This window comes from Microtus pennsylvanicus, chromosome 15, assembly GCF_037038515.1.
Source record: "Microtus pennsylvanicus isolate mMicPen1 chromosome 15, mMicPen1.hap1, whole genome shotgun sequence".
Taxonomy (NCBI): domain Eukaryota; kingdom Metazoa; phylum Chordata; class Mammalia; order Rodentia; family Cricetidae; genus Microtus; species Microtus pennsylvanicus.
The window spans coordinates 5,727,311-5,747,225 of record NC_134593.1 but is presented as its reverse complement, the minus strand read 5'-3'; the positions used below and the strand labels follow the sequence as shown (position 1 = coordinate 5,747,225).

Here is a 19,915-nt window from a genome sequence, read left to right as displayed (position 1 = left end):
TGCCCTCCGGTGGGGAAATGTTTTTGTTACTATCCCACAACCCTCCAGAGAGCATACTCAATCTTTCTCACTTTCAGTTGCTCTCAGGCTCTTGCCTTTAGCCAGTCCCACAGAGCAACAGAGGACAAGGAGACCCTAAAGCCAACCTAGCAGGATGTGGAGGCGGGGTCTTTTGGCTGGTGTGTGAACTGGGGAAGAAGGGGATGGTAGTTGCTTTGGAGTGAGAAGGCAAGCATCAGGAAAATAGAGAAGCCACCAGGAGTGGGGAAAGGCTCTTGGAAGCCATAGTCAGGGTTTTAAACTAAGGCCAGTGGGGTTCTGTTCTCTGGATCACTGAGATTGCAGGGTCAAGTGCATAGTTGTAACAAAGGACATTGCCAAGAGAATGCAATGGGGGCTTTTCTGGGTGGTATAGCTTCCAAAGAACTGCCACTTAGCAAAAATTAACTTGTAGTTTAAAGAATCTGCCTCCTTCATCTGCAGCAGATGTCTTCTTGTGACCGTGGACACCATTAGCCCTTCATCTGCCTTATTAACCGCATCTGTCTGACTGTAGCACCTGCTTCGCTAAGTGAAAGAAGCCAAGCACAGAAGGACAAACATTGCACAATCTCACTTATATGTGAAACCTTAAAAGGTCAAGGCCATGTAAGCACAGGGTAGAATCGTGGTTACTAGAAGCTGGGGCAGGGACATCTGGGGAACAAGGGTCAAGGGACATAAAATATTAATTTAAATGAAAGAATAAATGCAAGCGATCATTGCAAAGTGCCACGACCATAGTTGGTTCAAAATAGGTTACTTTTTGCATCTGCTTATTTATTTGTGTTGAATAGATGTGAGAAATTATTCACCTCGGAGGAAGGTGAGAGAACAACTTTGCTCCTTCTACCCCATGGGACGCAGGGTCAACTCCAGCTGTCAGGGAGCAGGTGCTTCTCCCACATGGGACGCAGGGTCACCTCCAGCTGTCAGGCAGCAGGTGCTGCTACCTGCTGAGCCCTCTCCCTGACCCACAGCTTGATGTTGTTTAAACAGTGTGTTGTATTCGTGAAAATTTCTTTTAACAATTTTTCTCTTGGGGTAGATGTTAAATGTTCTCATTCCACATACAAAGTAACAAGTAGATGAAAGCCTATGTGTTGGTTTGCTTGGTTTCTCCATAACATAGATCACAAATACATAGCTTTTCTCAGTTAAAAACAAAATATTTACAGGCTAGGGAGATGACTCAGCAGGTAAGAGCACTGGCTGCTCTTCCAAAGGTCCTGAGTTCAATTCTCAGCAACCACATGGTGGCTCACAACCATCTATAGTAGGATCTGATAGCCTCTTCTGGTGTGTAGGCATACATGCAGATAGAGTACTCATATACATAAAATAAATAATTAAATAAATCTTTAAAGATGTTTAATATAAAGAACTGGGCTTTTTATTTCATTTGGCTCATCTCTCCATCTCTTTTTTTTTCTTTTAAACTTTTTTTAAATTTATTTATTTATTAAAGATTTCTGTCTCTTCCCCGCCACCGCCTCCCATTTCCTTCCCCCTCCCCCAATTAAGTCCCCCCCCCTCAGCCCGAAAAGCAATCAGGGTTCCCTGTCCTGTGGGAAGTCCAAGGAACCCCCACCTCCATCCAGGTCTAGTAAGTTGAGCATCCAAACTGCCTAGGCTCCCACAAAGCCAGTGCGTGCAGTAGGATCAGAAACCCATTGCCGTTGTTCTTGAGTTCTCAGTAGTCCTCATTGTCCACTATGTTCAGAGAGTCCGGTTTTATCCCAGGCTTTTCCAGACCCAGGCCAGCTGGTCTTGGTGAGTTCCCAGTAGAACATCCCCATTGTCTCAGTGTGTGGGTGCACCCCTCGCGCTTTTGAGAGAAACATGTTTAAGACTTTCGGCTCCTGGACTTGAATCCAGACTCTGCCACTTTGTGGTGTGACCTTGAGCAGGCCACTTAATTGCTACTCACCTCAGTTTCCTTATCTGTAACCAAGCTTTTTTTTAAAAAGGGTTGTTGAAGATCAGATATATTAATGTTTTTACATGCTTAGAGCAGCCCCGGCCTATGGTTTATTAGCTGTTATTACTGCTGCATTGCTGTTATCCACGTGAGCATCTAAGGGGTCCTAAAATGGCCAGAGGAAGTGGTTGGGAACTCACTTGCCCCAAGTAAATGGATGCCTCTTCTTGTCCCTTTTGTTTCAAGGCAGCCCACCATCCATTCATTTCCTACCCACAATGCCTTGTAGGGCAGACAGCTGCTTTTTCTGTTTTTGCAAAGGAGATGATGCCTGACATTTAAAGAAACGGTGAAGGAGCCCCTTGAGTTGAAAGAGCATTGGACTTGATGTAGAAATGTACACACTGTGGAAAACATAAAAGAACCTAGGAACTGTGTTTATTTCTTTGGCCTCCGTCGACAAATGGCTCTGTTTATTCCTGGCACCCAATTTCATGTTGGGAGTGGTAAAGGCATTAAGCCCAGGGTTTTGTTAGTTCCTGAATCCAGAGGGTTGAGAGGTCGTTCCAGTAAACTTTATTACCTCCCCAGTGCAGATGCTTCTCTACTTATGATGGAGTGACACCGCAGTAAACCATCATAATTTGAAAAGAACTTAAGCTAAAAATGCATGTAACCTACTGAACATCACACCTTAGCCCAGATTGCCTAATGTGCTAGAGCCCTGAACATTAATGCGCAGTTGGGCAGAGCCATCTAACAAAGCCTATTTAATAGATTTGTCAAAGTTGACCATCTCCTGCCACTTAAAGACGCCTGTGCTGAAAATCCTGAGTGGCTGAACGGCCATGCCTCTGCACCAGCTCAAGCTGGAAGGGCTCGGCCACCCACCCAGGTCCCCATGTTAATTTCTCTGGATGCTGATGTTAAGTAGTTTCCAGATCATCTTAGTTCTTCTCATTGAAACTAACTTTGGCACAGCCAGTTAACTTTGGGGTCCCAGACTGGCACTTAAGTCAGATTAGGGGACTTTGTTGTTATTATTGATGGCCCCTCCTTTTGGCTCATTCTGCCCATCATTCCCCTCCTCATCCCATTCCAGTGGTCAGCTGATTCCCACTCCAGAGAGAGAGAGAGAGAGAGAGAGAGAGAGAGAGAGAGAGAGAGAGAGGAGAGAGAGAGAGAGAGAAAGACTTTTATTTATTATCTGTGCTAGGAGCAGACCTAATGGGAATGGATCTTGCCAGCTTTGGGGTGGAATGGGGCTTTGACTTCCAGGAGAGAGTCTGAGGGGAACCACTGGAATCTTTCTGTGCCCCTCCTCCAGTAACTATCAGTCCTCTCTGCCTTTGGTCAATGAGGAAAGGTGCTTGTGAAGTGGCAAAGATGACATTTAGGTTTGACCAAGGCTCGTCATCCTTGTGCCCCTTTAACATGTATTCGAGTAAGCTGTGGGGATTTAGAATTGTTTTTAATGTATACTCCAGAGACTTGGGGCTATTACCCATGTGTTCCAAGGACCAGTGTTCTCAGAAATTACAGTCACAAGCTTAGTGTATCACACCAGCAAGACCTTTCTCCCGGTTCCTTTGCAAATAAAAGTTTATAAAAAGAAGCACCAACTCGAATCACAGAATGCTGGGTTTGAAGTGAATGGTCTTACAACAAACATTTCCGTCTGCAAATGTCTAAACTTCTCAAAAGATAAAAGGAAATTAGGCCTGGCATGTTTCATTAATTTGGCACCACCTCAGGGGACACGTGGTACTCATTTTACTTGGGTGGATTATGAGATGTGTCAGTTTTTCCGTTCTCTTTCTCCAGGGCATTTTTTTACTGCAAGGCCTGTCATGATGACGTCACAGATCCCAAAAGAATTAAAAAATGCGGCTGCAGGCGGCGTAAGTAGTGTTTCTTTCTCCCCTCCCTCCTGCTCTCCTTCCTCATCCCCAAATTCCTTTCCCTTCTCCTTTTCCTATAGAGGAACATTAAATACCAAGTGTTCTCTTGAATGTGTTTGGATATTTCTCCCAACCATTTAATGAAACATGAAACAGATACCAGTCCTTGCTTAGAGCAAAAGATGAAAAAGAAATCACAGTTGGTGCCCAGGCGAGAGGCTAGTACCTCCTAGTACTTTTCTAGAAGTAGACATGTCTGGCCCACAGTTAAACGGAGGCTACCTACAGCTTTGGTGGAAGGAACGTTTTTATATCGTGATTACAGTAGATGAGGGAGGATTTCCTAAGTTAAGAGACTATGTGTAGTTCTAGAAGGAAAGCAAGTCCCAGAACCCACTCTCCAAATAAAAAGAATAGACTGTCTTTCAATTGGGATTCTTGTAGGTTCAGACTTAGATCACCCCAGGGCAAAAGTACTGCTCCCAACAAGGCTACCAGTCACCGATGCCTACAGGCCATCCCATAGTGCTTTGCTTTATGGGGTGGACTAGACTGGGCTCAGAAGCTTCCAGCATAGACAATCCCAGTTGTCTTCCACCCCAGCTTTCCTCTGCACCCTCAGTGGTGACTCAGGAACACAGCTTATGAGCTCCACTGACGTCATGCTGTGAAACAGTCCTTGCTTTGGGGAGGCCCAACCTTTTGCAGCAATTAGACTGCACAGCCCAGTAGAGATTGTTCTGAACCCTAGAAAAAAATCAATGCAAGGCTGCCTTCTCTTTGATGGTTCGAAAAGCTCCTCGTGTTTGCTTTGATCCTCACCATGACCCTGTATAACTGTCTGGGCTTTATTTAATCCAGTTAAAGCAACAATGACCCTTCCTGATTTAATGAGACAATGGAATTTCTGATAATCATACAACCAACATACATAGATTCCAGTCCCCTGAGGCCTGCCTGAGTCCTGTGGTTTCAGTGCCCTGATCTTTCCTACAGGAGGAAGGATATCCTTGGGCTAAATGAATTGGAAGAGTTATAAAAAAAAAAAAACCCTCTCATAAAATACCATTTTACAAGAAGCTAGTCAAAAGGCCACCATTCCTGGGCTATGCCACCCCAAGGGTCTTGCCATTGTGCTGCTTGAAGGGGACGTGTTACCGATAAGACTTAAGATGATACTGCCTGAGCATCAATACACTGGTCTTCTGGGAAGCACCTATGGGCAGTACTCGGTCTAGAGACATTTCTGTAGAAGTCTTCTCGGACTCCTTTCCACACACCAGTTTAGGCCAGCTTTTTAGCATCCATGATTTGTGTTTCCAAACTCTGTCACTATGTCTATACCCAGAAGGATTTCCTGATTCTCTGAACCCCCAAGGAAGAGCATCTGAGTGAGTTGAAGATGAAGAAAAAAGGTCATTATCAGGTCAGCCCCCGGGCTCCAGGACTCATTCCCGCTTCTCACCAGGTGCCTGGGAACATAGCCATGCAGCAGGCATCCTCAAAATCATTTCCATCAGAAGAAACAGGCCATCCTGAGGCTAGATGCAGGCAAGAAATCACTAGAGCAAGAGGGTGAACTCAGTAAGGAAACTCTCATAGTGGCGATGGGGGCAAAATGAATGGGAGAATGTTGAGGTCAATAGTCCATGCAAGAGTATTTTTATAAGCAAACCCATCCCTTGGGAGCCTTAGTAAGGCTCTGGTGTACTAGGTGAGCATCCATTCATGTGCTTTTGTGTAACCTCTTCATGCATGGTCTCTTCTTGGTGCCCGTGGTGGAATGGTGAATGAGATCCCTTCCAAACCTTCTGTCAGGCAAAGAGACAAACCCATGCCATGTTGAGAGATATATAAATTCATAGAGACCCACATGCTAAGACAAGAGAGAAGACAATTTGAGGATGCCATGGCTCTTATAGGAAGGCTACTACTTCATAGCTTGACTGGTCCTTTGGGAGGTGATAGTGGAGTTGAAACATGGGTGGGAAGAAGAGCAAGAGACTAGAATCAAAAGCAAGAAGCCATTTGCAGTGTTTAGAGGATGGGTGGAGGGCCTTTGGGGTCTGTGGCATCTGGAGAGAGAGATCCAAAGTGAGATCATACTAGAAAGCAGAGATGGTGCTGAGAAGCTAGATTTTAGTCCTGTGCCCAAAAGCTACCAGGTGATTTTGGGAAAGGAAATGACATCATCAGGTCTCAGCTGAAAAGATTTCCTTCGCATCTGAATGGGGGATTCACTCTGGAAGGCAGAATGGAAAAGGCAAGATGAGGAAAGAACTCTGATTCACTCTCTGTGAAATTAGAGTGTCTCCGATAGGACCCCTTAGTATATTATTATGGCATGCCCCTTTTAAAGTTCTTACAAATAAGGATTTGACTTCTAAGGTATTTTTCTCCATCTCTGCTCCAGGCAAGCAAACAACAGTAAACTTTTAGCTCCATACTCTTGTGAAAAGCACACTGTTATGTACAGTCACTCCATTCCCCTCATTTCCATTCCATAAACTAAGCTAGTGAGTGTATAATCTCTTATCATGTACAACATCATTGCTGCAAAAGGATGGCCTCCTCCAAGGTGCTCTTAAGAGTGTCAAGGTTATGGAATGAGTGGTTAATATTTGATAATAATCAGAATTGTCCAAATGTTGTTATTCCCAATTAAAAGGTCATACCCTGGAGGACAGGATGCAGATATGTCTGGGAGGATTACAATAAAATGAATAATTGAATATAAACCTTCTCACGAAGGTCAGGAATTGAAGAAATTGGAGAAGATATGTTTGGCTGTGAAGAAACCTTCATGAGAAATAATTAGCATTGTTAGTAGCATATGGTCATAACAAATATAGCAAAACTGGAAAGGACAGTTGTTCCACCCTGTTATTTATCCAAACCTGTTAGTGCAGCAATTAATAATTCACCATAAAATAAAATGATATAGCTGTGAGCACAAAGCTAATAACAGCCCCCAGAATTTGTGTATATTTCTTACCCTTCTGTCCCTACCCCTTTTCTCCTTCCCAGTCTCTCCCTTACCCTTTTCATTCCTCTTCATTCAGTAACCTCCAATGTTTTGTGTCCTCTCTGGGAGAAGTCCGGCACATGGCTATTCCATCTGTGGAGATCCCATCGTGGTAGTCTAGTTTAACGTGTGCGTTTCTTTCCATTTCCTCATAGCTCTCCATCCATCCAGGAAGCGAGTCCAATTCAGATGTCTAGCCAAGGAGAAGGCTCTCAGACTTTGCCATTGACTTATTTTCTTTTTCTGTGCCACAAACCTGGTCTAATGATTTACACTTCCCTCCCAGCCTCTGAAAAGTTGCCAAGGGTACTCTCTTAAGAGACAAGTCATGTTTAGATTGATGTGTGTGAAGGAATTTTCTTTAATTTCTAATCATTGACATGTCTTTGATTTATTTTGTTTCCTCTTTGCTGCCTTGGAATACGACCCCCACTCTATCTTAACTGCACCCTGGTAGTGATCTATTGTGAGTAAAGTGCGCTCCCCGCAGCCCAGAGTCCAGTTTTCCTGCTCTTTCTCTAGATGAGATACTTTTTTCTGTACAATTTCAGTTTCGTTTTATTTTTGGTATTCATGTTGCATGTAGCAGTTACATCATGCCCCAACTCGCTCATGCCCCAACACAGTCCTTGTAGAGTAGCCAGGAGCTGGAGAGTGCCCAGAGCCCACTCTCCATGCATCCGTTCATTCCCCAGCCTCCAGCAAGCTCTGGACATGGTCTTATTTTTTCTATTCGAAAATAAGACCTTGACAACAGTGTGTTTCTCTTGAAGGCCTCACCTCAGGACTTTTAAGGGACACGGATTAGGCTGGAGTAACTACCACTCCATCTTTAGATGCTTTGTCCATCGGGGATCATGGTCATGCTTGCCTTTGATAAACTATACTTGTTTTCCCCTGCTATGGAGCTTGAATTCCCCTCCTGGAGGAAAAACATAGGTTACATATATATTCCTGAGTTGTGATATATATGATATGCACCAGTAGTTTATATGTAAAATGCATATTTTTATATATACTCATAGGGAGATTCCATAGAGAGAGGAATGTGTTGATCATATTATATGTGCCTCTCTGTACAAGAAGGTGCTTGCTGGATATTTAATTGAGTACTCCTTTGGGACTCTAAGTATCTGCCTTTCTGGAGACAAGTGGTCATTATTTCCTACAGTCTATGAAGTTGCCTTGCTTTTAAGTACAACTTCTCCTTTAGTTATCACCCACTAGTTCCTCCACAGTTCCTCCGTGAATGTTAGGCATCTGGAGGATCAATGTGCTTATTTGAAGGAAAAACATTGGTTAACTAAAGGAGAATGCTACTTTTCATGAATGAGCCATGTAGGAATCTAAACGAGTCAATACAAGTCTTTAGACCTCTCTAACTTACTCAAGGCATAGGATTCCATTTATCCAACCAGATGTAATTTTTAAGGCCAGTATTTCTATGTGTGACCTACAGCTGTAATGCTAGCTACCATGGGCACTAGCCGTCAGCATTGGGTCTTGACTTCCAGACATAAGACTCTATGGAAAGAGAAAGGAGACCCAGTCTGCAACTCATTGCGTTCATTGGCTCTGGAATGTGGAGGTGTTTCAGCACTGGACCTCTCATGTTCCTTTGCAGAAGAACAAGAAGAAGCAAGTTGACCGCTTGAGTTCTGGTAGTCTTCATGTGTGCAAAGTCTCTGATGTTCTGTGTAGTGCCAAACCAAAATAATGATCTTCTTCAGTGCGACACACAGTTCGGTCCATGTTGGCTCTGTGGAATGTATGTGGACGTGTTGCTTCTGCACCCCCAGATATTCATGCTCTAGCAGTCTTTGAGAACTAGAGGGCTACAAAATGCCAGTCAACAAACAACTCCATTGGCAAAGTCTCCCACCTTTCCCAGCTCCAGGGTGATTGGTGCGAGTCAGATCAATTAGCTGGGTGTGTGCTCAGGGTTGCTGACTTTAATCTTTGCCTTTCCCTCCTTCCCGATCATGGAAAGCCATGTGTAAGACCTTCTTCTTCTCCAGAAGGTAACCGGAAGAACTGTGTTAAGTGAAGACATCATTTCTTATTTTTAGGATATGAAAGAACCTCTGCTTCCTAGCATTATATATAATGATGTACTCAAACAAAAACCTCAGTGGGCTTTTCTTCTGTAGAGGGTTTGCTTATAACTTTGGTAGCTACTGAGCCCTAGAAGAATAGCTGTAAAGTCATGCTAAGAAATAATGCTTCCCTTCCGTGGGCTGATTTGAACAGTGAGGCCATGATCTGAGAAGTGTACCTTAATTTAATGGCATTTTTTTCGTTTGCACTAGTACCCTCTTACATTTGCTCCTTTGGAAACCTAAATGAGTTTTCCCTCTAGCAGCTGTAAACCTCCACCTGGGCCTCTTGGGCAAGGCTGCTTTTCCTCTCCCTTCCAATCCACCCCAGAAATTAAGATTGTGCAATTGCAACCTGGCTGGCCATTTGGTTGCTGATGCCGGAGGCAGATGGTACCGCAGACAGAATAGGCTGAAACCCTTCCTTCCATTCCAGACTTGGCTCAGAAAGGCCAACCAGCAGAGGACCTGAGGCCTGGCACCTGATCATATTAAGTGTGTCCCAAGGAAAAAGAAGTGAGCAGGCTACATCTGCAGCAGGTTTAATTTCTCACCATCCCAACCTTTGAAAGTAGAAGGAAAGTTTTGCAAGAGTGTGTCTGGGAAAGCTTTCCATTTTAAACACTCAAAAGTAAACAGAGAGCTTTGATGATGTCCATTAGGGAAGTACTCCTATTTTGTCCCTGTAAGTACTACTAGGAAGTCATAATGGAAATAGTGGATGAATATCCATTTTATTGTGGTGAAGAAAAGCACATAAAAGCTTTCTTCTGAAGTGATGAAGCTGTTCAAACATAGATTTTTGTTCTGTTTTAGCGGAAGGTGAGAACCCAAATCAGATTCTTGGCACTGACATGGCCCCTTCAAATCATTGATACTGGTCCAAGAACAAGAACATTTTGTGGGCCAAAGAGAAAACAAAGTCCCGAGGGGCTTATATTTCTTCTTTCCCAGAGTTAAGTTGGCCTATGGGTACAATTCGTAGAACATAAACTTGTTCCAAGAGCCCTAAGACAAACTGACAAGTACCTGCCAAGACACACTCCTGTCTAGTCCCTCTTGGGAAGCTGCAGTCTATCTGCCAGTGCAGTGTAAAACCAAGGTGCTTGCAAGTTACTTCTATTGACTGCTCCTAGGAGCCGCTCCTAGGAGGTTTCATCTCTCTGTCCTCACTGCCCCAGAACATCATAGATGAGATGGCTTGAATTGAAGTGGCTCCACATAGGTTTCAGTTCTTAGAGACTGCAAAACCCTCTTCTCCTCTGAGAAGAGCAAGTTCTGCTTCAGGCCATTAGCAAGCTGCTGTCCTACAGCCTACCACTAGATGTCCTCATAAACCTACTTTGCTTTGCCTTCACAATCTACTTAAAATCTTTTCTCTGGTGATGGGGAAGAGCCCTGGATGGCTACTAAGAAAGGAACTCAGCACACACCAATGGAGAGGAGACATTTTTTTACGGTCAGGAGTAGATGAGAAACTTTTTTTTGTTTGTTTTAAATAGATACTGAAATATTCCATGTACGTCTGTGAAACTCAACTTTGTGGGGGTTAAGTCTCTCTCTGATATATGAAATAAATCCTCTAGCCCACATTGACTATAGAAAAGAAAAAGTTACCAAGAAGGTTCTGAGAGTCTAGAATTTATTGAAACCATAATGAAGGGTTAGGAAGCCATAGAGTTGAGGAAGGTGATGGAGAAGTAATGCCCACGTTAGAAAGTCTGTAATATGGGACCTACGTGGCTTTATTTTACAACCCAAGAATAGAATGCCCACATTTTCTAGAACACCTACCACGTGGGAGGCAAATTTTCAGGTCTTCATTGCTGATCTTGACCACGAATAAAAGTGGACCAGAAGAAATCTCAAAACTGTGCATACATGCATCATGCCTGACGGTCACTCCACCAGATGGAGGGTCAGAATTGCCCTTCCCTTCTTAGACAGTAAACCTAGGACATAGGTGACAACACACCTGACTGGGGTGGCAGACAAGGAGGCACACTCTTAACTGGTCACCTTCACCCTAGACGTCGTGGCGCGCAAGGTTTGTCAGTATGCGGGGCTCAATCATTTTTAACTGTTTGTGTCTTGTCCCTGAGCCTCATGTTGATCACTCTTGGTGTGTGCATGTGTTTGTGTGTGTGTGTGTGTGTGGTCTTTGTCCTTTGAAATTTCTCTTTTGCATTTGGCGTGAGCGTAAAATGGCCGGGAAGGAGTGACGAGTACTGGCATGTTTTCTGTTTTATGCATATGCCGCTTTGGAATGTGACTGCTTATAATTAACAGTTAATCTTCTTATAGCAAACGGGTTTCTGCTGCCTCGGTTAACAGTTGCAGCCTGTTACTGCATGCTAACAATACAAAATTTTACAACAATGCATGGTCTCCAGGACAGCCAACCATGTCAGTTGCAAACAGTCCCTGACAGTCACTGGTTTGATGTTATTCTCCCTCCCGGAGCCTTCTGATATGGGAGGTCTCCACTGCCCGTTGTGATAGGGTGACCACTGTGGGAAAAAAAATGATTCAGAAGTTACCTATTCTCCCCTCCTCATATATATATATATATATATATATATATATATATATATATATATATACTTTCTTTCCCTATAAATGTGTCACGTTCTATTACCATGCATGAACCCGAAATGGCAGTATGAAAATGAAAACCAGGGACTGTTGCTAATGAGAAACATAGCATTTCTGAGTTTGATGGGATTCTCTGCTACAGTATTTGATTTAAAAAAAAAGTTTTAAAATAATTTGAAACTACAGTGAAACAAACAAAAGCAGAAAAGAAACTATCTTCATCATCCTCTTCGTCGCAAGTAACAAGTCAATATGTCCAGTTGAAGCGTTAGGATAGAGAAACCAAGAGACTGATTTTCCAGGTGGTAGACCAGATCTGGATACGGTTCGGCTAAGTTTATTTTCATGTCTTCCCTTGAAGACTCTCTTCTGCCTTTCTTGACTCATCCACTGCTGTTGATCAGGGTGGCCTGGACATTGGCAACACGCCTTGTGACTTCCTCTGACTCAAATGCTATAGCAGATGCGTATTTTTATTTTTTGGTAAAAGCAAAACTCAAGAGAATGATATTCTGAGTGTTGAACAGGGCTGGGGTTGCATGTTAATCCAAACAATTTAGTTAGGATGCTAAAGGACCGTGCACTGGGGATGTGAGCCTACTCACAAGAGTGGAGGTGCTGCTGGAGGTCTCGCGTTCATCTTCCCCAGTGCCTGCTCTTCACAGTCATAACGTTCCCCTCGCTTGACAAGCCCACTGTATGGCAAGTCATGAAGGTCTTAGAACAGGGCTTGACCCACTTGAGAGATTTAAACCCATTCCTGGTGACTGTAACATTCAAAGAAAGCAAAGCCACAAGCTATATTTTAGAGTAAGAGGGCAACCATTCTCTACAAAGGAAAATACAGAGGGATAATGTGACTTCCCACATGGAAGGGGTGGGTGCGGAGATAACACCTTTCCAGCCCAAGTTCAGTGTTTGCTGGTTGGAAGATGAGTTCTTCTACCCTGTGAGAAGAGCATGCTAAGTGTCCAGCAAGCATGTTTGCCTATTGTAGCAGCAAAATGAGATACGGAAGTCTGTCTTGTGCTGCAGTATAAATTCACCAGAAGGGTAAAAGGTAAAGGTGTTGAAAATGATAGAGATATCAACAAGCTTTGCGTGACTGTATTACAGGTGACTTCTGGATCAGTACCAAACTACGCTACAGTTAAAAGCGTACCACACTGCATTAGCCTTAAAAGAACCATTCAGGGTCCCTAAAATGCCAGGAAGATAGTTCATAAGGCAAAGATTTCATGTTATTTTACTATATTTTGGCCAGTATTTTCTAAGTAAGGAAAAATATGATTAAGTCACCTAATTCCCTTCTGATTTTCCGGTGGGCAGGAAGAGAGAGGCAGCGCTCACAATAAATACACCCATGAGTAGCTAAAAGCCTTCCAGAGACTAACATTTCATATTGCTCTGGGTGATTGTTTTTATTTGTGAACTTCCTTTAATGTCAAATATGCAACGTTAGCCTTGAGTAGCGGCATTTCTTATATGGACAGATTTGGATATTTGTTCTGTCAAGGGGAAATTTAAATTCCTGTAGCTATCATGTAAACTCACTCCTGGGGAGTTCAGCAAAAGCGTCCTCAGGTCTGATATTAACATGTAATCGTTTCACATTTAATTTGATGGAAGCTTGTCCCAGGTTCTGCTTAATGCCCAGAAATGGATGAAAATGAGAAAGCCTATATATTAGATATATTTGCATCCTGCAAAAAACATTTATTGTACCAAATAAGCAAGTCATTTAACCGATTGGCTGTGTGTTTCTTTTGCCCTCCTGCATTAATTGTGCCAGGGGAGAATGGTGGTTCATTTTTACTGTCGATAATTTGCTCTTTTTTTTCCATCCAAGAACCGGGATGTGTTCAGCCATGCCTTCTTCCTGTGGTCACCGCTCCATCGAGGGGACAAAAAATAATATGCAACAACCTTGGGGGACAATAAAGGCAATTTATATTTTCAATGTTTTTTTTTTTTATGTACAACCAAACTGTCACCAACAGTCACTGCATTTTTTTCTGGGTCAAGACTGTTAACGTGAACTAAGACCTGTGTTCAATTCTCCAGTGCCCTTCCAGCTGCCTTGCTGTATGTGACCTTGCCATTAACTGCCGCTCTTCCTCTCCTCCCATCCAACCACATGGTTATAGCCAAGATGTCCATCTACAAGAGAATGAGACGAGCATGTTGTTTTGATTGCGGACGTTCTGAGCGTGACTGCTCATGCATGTCAGGCCGTGTGCGTGGTAACGTGGACACCCCTGAGAGAGCCTTCCCGCTTTCTTCTGTCTCTGTTAATGATTGCTCCGCCAGTTTCCGTGCCTGTAAGTTTAACCTCAACACCACAGTTCCCTGTCTGTGCTCGTCTGTGATATCAGCCCTGTCTTGTGTTGTGCCCTGTGGTCCTGTGAGTCCACTGAGTTTGTGATGCCTTCCTAATATGGTCTTGTGTGTGGTGATATGTTGCCTGTGTCTCTGTGTATATGATGAAAGGGCTTTCCTTTATGACCTTTTCTGTGCTTCCTGTGATCGTGAACAAGGCTGGCACTTGACAGCCTGCTGCTAGACTTCCTCTCTCTTGTCTCAGTAAGTGAAAAGGAAAAGGAATGTGATAGGAGAGCAATCACTATTTTAATAGAGGATTTGTGAAAATGTGGGTCTTCGGATGTTAAGGTGACTATTAAAGTGGGAATAGATCAAAAGGATAGAGGAGAAGGAATAGTGAGCAAAAACGTTCTAGCACTTCAAAATACAAAAGCTGCAACAGCATCTAGATGCAGATGTTTGCTCATATATATATATATATGTATGTATGTTCATGTATATATGTAAATATATATGCATATACACACAATTTTGTCCTGCGTACTTGTTACTAGAGTCTCATTCCTTCATAGCTGATGATATCCTCAGCTCTTGAAGAGAATATTTATTTTTGAATCTGCCCCTCCATACACTGGCAGTCTCTACAGCTGCCTTTCAAAGATTTGACTCTGAAGGAGGCTCCAGAGACACTCATTAACATTTTAGATTGCCCCAACAATTTAGGCCCACTCAGCCAAGGTATTGTGTAGCAATCATGAATCTAAATAAGAAAGATTTAAATCCTGAATCTCCGGGATTTTCTTTGCTATATAGCTCAGATCTTTGTCACTGCCGAGCTTGTCCCCTTGAAAGAAGCTGTAAGCGTCACGCAGTTGACAGCTATTGAGTCTGATGAACCAAATTCCCGAGTCACCCTCCTCTGTGTTTTCATTGGTGCATAATGTGTTGGTTTGAAATGCTATGGGTGTACATCCTTGTCCACTGAGAAGAGCTTGAGTTCTGCATGAGGACTTGGATGCTCTTGAGATATAACCATGACCATGAGTTCTTCCTTTGGTAGTAGAGGAAGTGGGACCGGTGCTTTACCTATCTCTCTGTGCTTTACCCATATCTCCTTAAAGAAGCCAACACACTCTTGGTGCTGCGTTGACATCTTACCCACTATCTCTTCTCCTAAATAATCAAAATCGGTTGAACTTTTCTGTTCCTTGTGGACGTTCACACCCATTACAAGAAAGAAGGGAAACATTTAGTTTTCGGACATTTGATCCCATGGTAAATACACATGAACGAATCATCATTGTCTGTGTTGAAGATAGTCCTTACACAGTACACTTGTGAATATCTAGCGAGAGAGAGAGCCACAACTCTACTGTATAGAGAGGGTGCTAAGTCATGCCAGGGGCTGATGTTCAAAGCTGTGGTTCACATTTGAAGTCTGTAAGCAGTATGTTGAGCTATTGAAGACATTCAGAAGCCTGATCTGAGGCCAGTGAGCCAGGAGTGCTGATGGACCAGACTGATTTAAAAGTGATACTTAATGGGGTTTTATTGAGAGACATTATAGACTGTATAGACTGTACCAAACATTTTGACCTGATTTTTTTTTGCTTTGTTTTTTCTTTATTTTGTTCTCGTGGATGATCAATACAAGTCCATATGCCTTTATTTTGCCTGCAGGAATTTTTTTCTCATTCATATGCTATGTAGCCTAGGTAACCCAGGTCACAACTGCATAAAGAATTTGTCTGTGATGTGTAGCAGGGCATCATATTCAATGAGAAGCTGGTTAGGAAGACAATGGAGTAAGCCATGGTGGCACCACTGGCCAGATCCCTTTGATTGGCAGGGGTAGATGTGATTGCCAACCCTCTTCAACCTAAGGCACAATTTCTTCTTTTCTCAAAACCACCACACTCCAAAACCTTGGCCACAGATTTGGTGGAAAAAAACCTGAAGAGCCAGTTTGGCTCTGGGCTAGGGTCCTGTGGTCATGTCTTGGCGCACTGGCCCTCTGCTCCAATCACAGGAAAAACTATGTCCCCATGTGAGGCTCATGGTGTCCATTGTGTGCAATTTCCATTTTATTTGAGAAAAACCATAATTGCAGGGATTTCTCAGTTCTGCAATTCAATCCTGGCATCAGTGGAGGCCGAGAGAAAAAAATCTTGGGGTAAGATTGTCCCATCCTCTGAGAACTCCCCTGTTCATATTGTCATCCTTCTGCCCCTCCATCGCCAGCCCCCACTGTGAAGGACAGCAGGCTTCATGCCTTGAGTGGTATTGACAGCTCTGGGGGTGGCTTGCCGGCTCTGTTTCGTCATCCTCACTTCATCACACAAAGGAGGATTTCATCCATCCCTGTGTGAGACCACTCACCTTTGACCACTAATAATAAGCTAGAAAAATCTATTCCAAGTTGAACTCTTTTATAGGCCTATGTCAGCGGTTCTCCTCCAATTAAAAAAAGGAGAACAAAAACACAAAACAAATAGAATAAAAAAAAAAAAAACCCTCCGTCTCTGCTGAAGCTCTGGCAGTGTGCCACAGCCATCCGGGCACCCCACGCGGGTGGTGGGTTGGGTAGTGCCCCCTTGACAGAGTGAATTGACTCTAAGAGCAGTGGTGAGAGTGGGCTTTTCATTAAATATGAGCAGACGTGAAACGGAGAGGGTTTGACGATTAGAAATGGCAGGAGAAGGGCCCTGGAATCAAAGTGAGGTCAGATGAGCAGGTCAGATTACTTCTCTTACATTCTTTAGTTGTTCTGAAGATCATTTTGAATTAGTGTCAGCAGAACCATGATGGATTTTGCCCTTTGTCTCTTATACCGGGGCTGTATTGTTTCCCAAGACACTCATTAAAGGTCATTACACTATTACAGGCTTGCTTTGGTCGCCGGTTTCCAGTTGAGCCAGTAGTACTTAGGAGACTGCCTAATTCGTTCCTCTCTTGCCTTGTCTTTCCTTCCCTCTGTGCTTTTTTTCCTTATAAAGGAAAGGATTTCCATTTTTTAAGGGACTTTAAATTGAAACACAAAGCCCCATTACATGTTTTCTGAAGTGGGAAGGGAAGTAGCTAGTTCCCAGAGGTGGTAATGTATTAAAAGTGTTCAGAGGGTTTTAAAGTCCTCCCTTCTAACTGCTGTTTGACACACCTCTCCTTGGAGGCGTTGCCCATGATCAGTCCTTGTTAAGGCTGGTGCGAGGAGGCCATTTGTCTTCTATTGTACTCAGAAGGAGATGGGAGGCCAAACCCATACAAAGGCCTTCAGAGAGGAAGGACTGATTTTAAAAAAGATTTGTGATTATAAGTGCTGTGAGCCCGAGGAGAGAGCTCAGTTGAATCCACTGTGCAAGAGTAAGAATCTGAGTCTGGATCCCCCAAACCCATGTAGAAAGCCAAGAAGAATGGTGCATGTCTGTAACGCCACCACTTGCTGGATGGGTGATGGGCAGATTCCCGAATCTCATTGGTCATTCAGCCTAACCAAATTGATTATCTTCAGATTTAACAAGAGACTCTGTCTCATTCACGCACAGCACACCCCATACACACATACCACCCACTCACACGCACAGCCCATTAAAAAAAAAATCTAGAAATGAATAGTGAACATAGAAGATGCACATGCTGAATTGTTTGATATTTACCTCTAGACTTTTCTTTATTCATGTCTAAGATGGGACTCGACGCTAAAATCTAGAATTGGTGCTCAGTATTAAAATCTAGAATCACAACATCATTTTCTATTTCTGTAGATCTTATTTCTACTTCAGGTGGCTTTTGGCGGTGTGTCACTTCCCTTCAAAGACACCAAGATGCTGTGCATCTGACATCTGTACAAGTTTCTGATCTAGTACAGAGAAAAGAGCTGTCTCACGACATAAACACTCCCACCCGTCAATATAGATGGAGGTCCTAACCAGCCCTGCTCTTTCCAGGAGAGCTTTTGAAGTGGGCATTCTCTGTCTTTGGAAGTTTATTCTTGAGTCCAATCTTTCCTGGTGTCTAGTTGTTACATGTAATAGAAAGGGACAATTACAATTATGACATAGCGACAATGAAAGGCCCTATTGATTCGGACCTGCCTAGACCCGCCTGATGTGATTCTGTTGATAGTCCATCAGTAACCCTGGTGTAAGCAAATGAATGGAGTGGGGGGAGAAGAGAGGCCTTTGGGTTTGTACTGGGAACTAGCGTTAGCTCGGGCACACCTGAGCTCCCCCATGCACCTTCCATTCACCAGTAGTTTACCTGCACAGTTCCATGGAGCCTTCAGCAAACTATTGAAGCTAATTTTCAATTATGCATGGCTTTTACTTCTGTATTCATATATCCCAAATGAGGTGTTCAGCTCAGATTGTTAAGCTGAGGGGAGAAGTCCAATATGATTAGGAGGAAAGGAGACCAAAATCAGTTTCGAGTAACCGTGAGTCTTGTCAGATAATAAATAAAACCCAGCTTATTCTCGGTGGTCTTCGGCTTGCACATGCAGAGAATTAACACTGCCAAGTGAACTGAAATCATCTCAGTGAACTAATGGCATTTTGAAGAACATAAAAACAGATAGGAGGGCAGGAGGCAGAAACAGCTTTAAAGTCCATCTCAGGACACACCTATGCTAACCATCTCCAGAGTTTTGGAGGAGACACGAGGTTTAGCAAGCTACATTCAAATACCACCAGTCTGTAATCATATTGCCCCCCCCCCTTGACAGATAATTTGGAGGCGCTTCCTACAAACCCCACCTCCCCTGTCTTCAATAGTATGTATTCTACTTCTGGGAACCAGTGCCACACTGTCCTGTCACCAGTGAAGAAAATGGGAAAAAGACAGCCAGAGGATACTCAGCACATGTCGAGTTAATTTTAGTATTTCGTGTGGTTTTAACAAATGTGTAGTGACAAAGATGCATGGGATACAATGTGACTTTTCTGCATGTACATACATAGTGTCAAGACCCCAGAGTCTGTCCTCCTATTTCATTGAAACTTTTGCTCAGTGCCTCCCCTCTCCTCCCACGCTCCCAAGTATCCGAGTTCATGCATCTGTGTCTCCGGTGCTTTCGTTTTTCATGCAGCTCATGCCGGATGGTGTTTGCATCCGTTCTCATTTTATTTCCCCACCTCCTATCACGCTCATTGATTGCAAATACGAATAGAGCCTTTTAATTCTCTGGCTCCTTAGCCAGCCTTGGCTGGGCATCTTGATATGTCCATTTGCATTTTATTGTGGGAAGTGAAAATCAGAGGAAGGCAGATAGGGCCTGGCTGCCTTTTACCCATCAGCCCACGTGAGGAAGATGAATAATGCCCTCAGGAAGAGCCAGTCCCAAGCAAGGCCACTGAAGCCAACACCTCTTGCTAAATTTCTGGCAGGCACACAGGGCAGAGAGTTGACCGGAAAGATGCCTCTCTTCAGGTAATGGAACACGCACAAAGTTGTCAGCTTCTGTAGTCAGTAATGTCTGAGGCACAAATCAACCTTTGCAAATAGCTTCCTCGGAAAATAACTCCTGACATTGTCTTCAAAGAATACCAAACAAAGCTCATTTTCACCCAGTCTGTGATGCTGATGTTTGCAAGCCCAACGTCGGGGGAAGTCGCTGGTGTGCAGTCAGAGATCACGCTCCTTCTCCACTCCCCCAGACAAGGTGCTGTTGAATATAACCTGAGGGAAGAAGGAAGGGCTTTTTCTCTGTATGTACCCTGTCATATAGACACGTCCCTTTCCAGGAGCTCTGGCCCCTTAAAGAGAAATTACAAACTATGTTAGCAATGCCATAGGTACACCAGACAGAGGTCCTTACGCAATTGGCATGGAAATTCGGTTTGTATTTTTATGTTAGGACAGTGGTTGGCTGTCAGAACACTGGCCTTAACAGCTCTCACCACCAAGCAGTGGGTTCTTTGTCTTACCTCCCAGTTGGAGAAGAGGTGTAGCTAGCTAGCACTCCATTTCCCCTCCTCCTCCACAATTGTGGGCGACAGATGCCAGGACCAGACTGCTCTTC

At 43.6% G+C, this 19,915-nt stretch overlaps 1 protein-coding gene across 19 annotated transcripts in view; it reads left to right on the top strand.

Moving 5' to 3' along the window:
- Kcnma1 (potassium calcium-activated channel subfamily M alpha 1) overlaps positions 1–19,915 on the top strand; it is a 719,966-nt gene that overhangs the window by 577,996 nt on the left and 122,055 nt on the right. For 10 of the 19 annotated variants that reach the window (XM_075949396.1, XM_075949398.1, XM_075949404.1 and 7 more), the window contains exon 18: positions 3,785–3,861. In XM_075949396.1, coding sequence (XP_075805511.1) covers positions 3,785–3,861 — 77 coding nt within the window. Of the gene's footprint in view, positions 1–3,784; positions 3,871–13,724; positions 13,899–19,915 lie in introns of all 19 variants that reach the window. The other 9 variants (XM_075949389.1, XM_075949388.1, XM_075949387.1 and 6 more) reach the window with 2 other exon arrangements.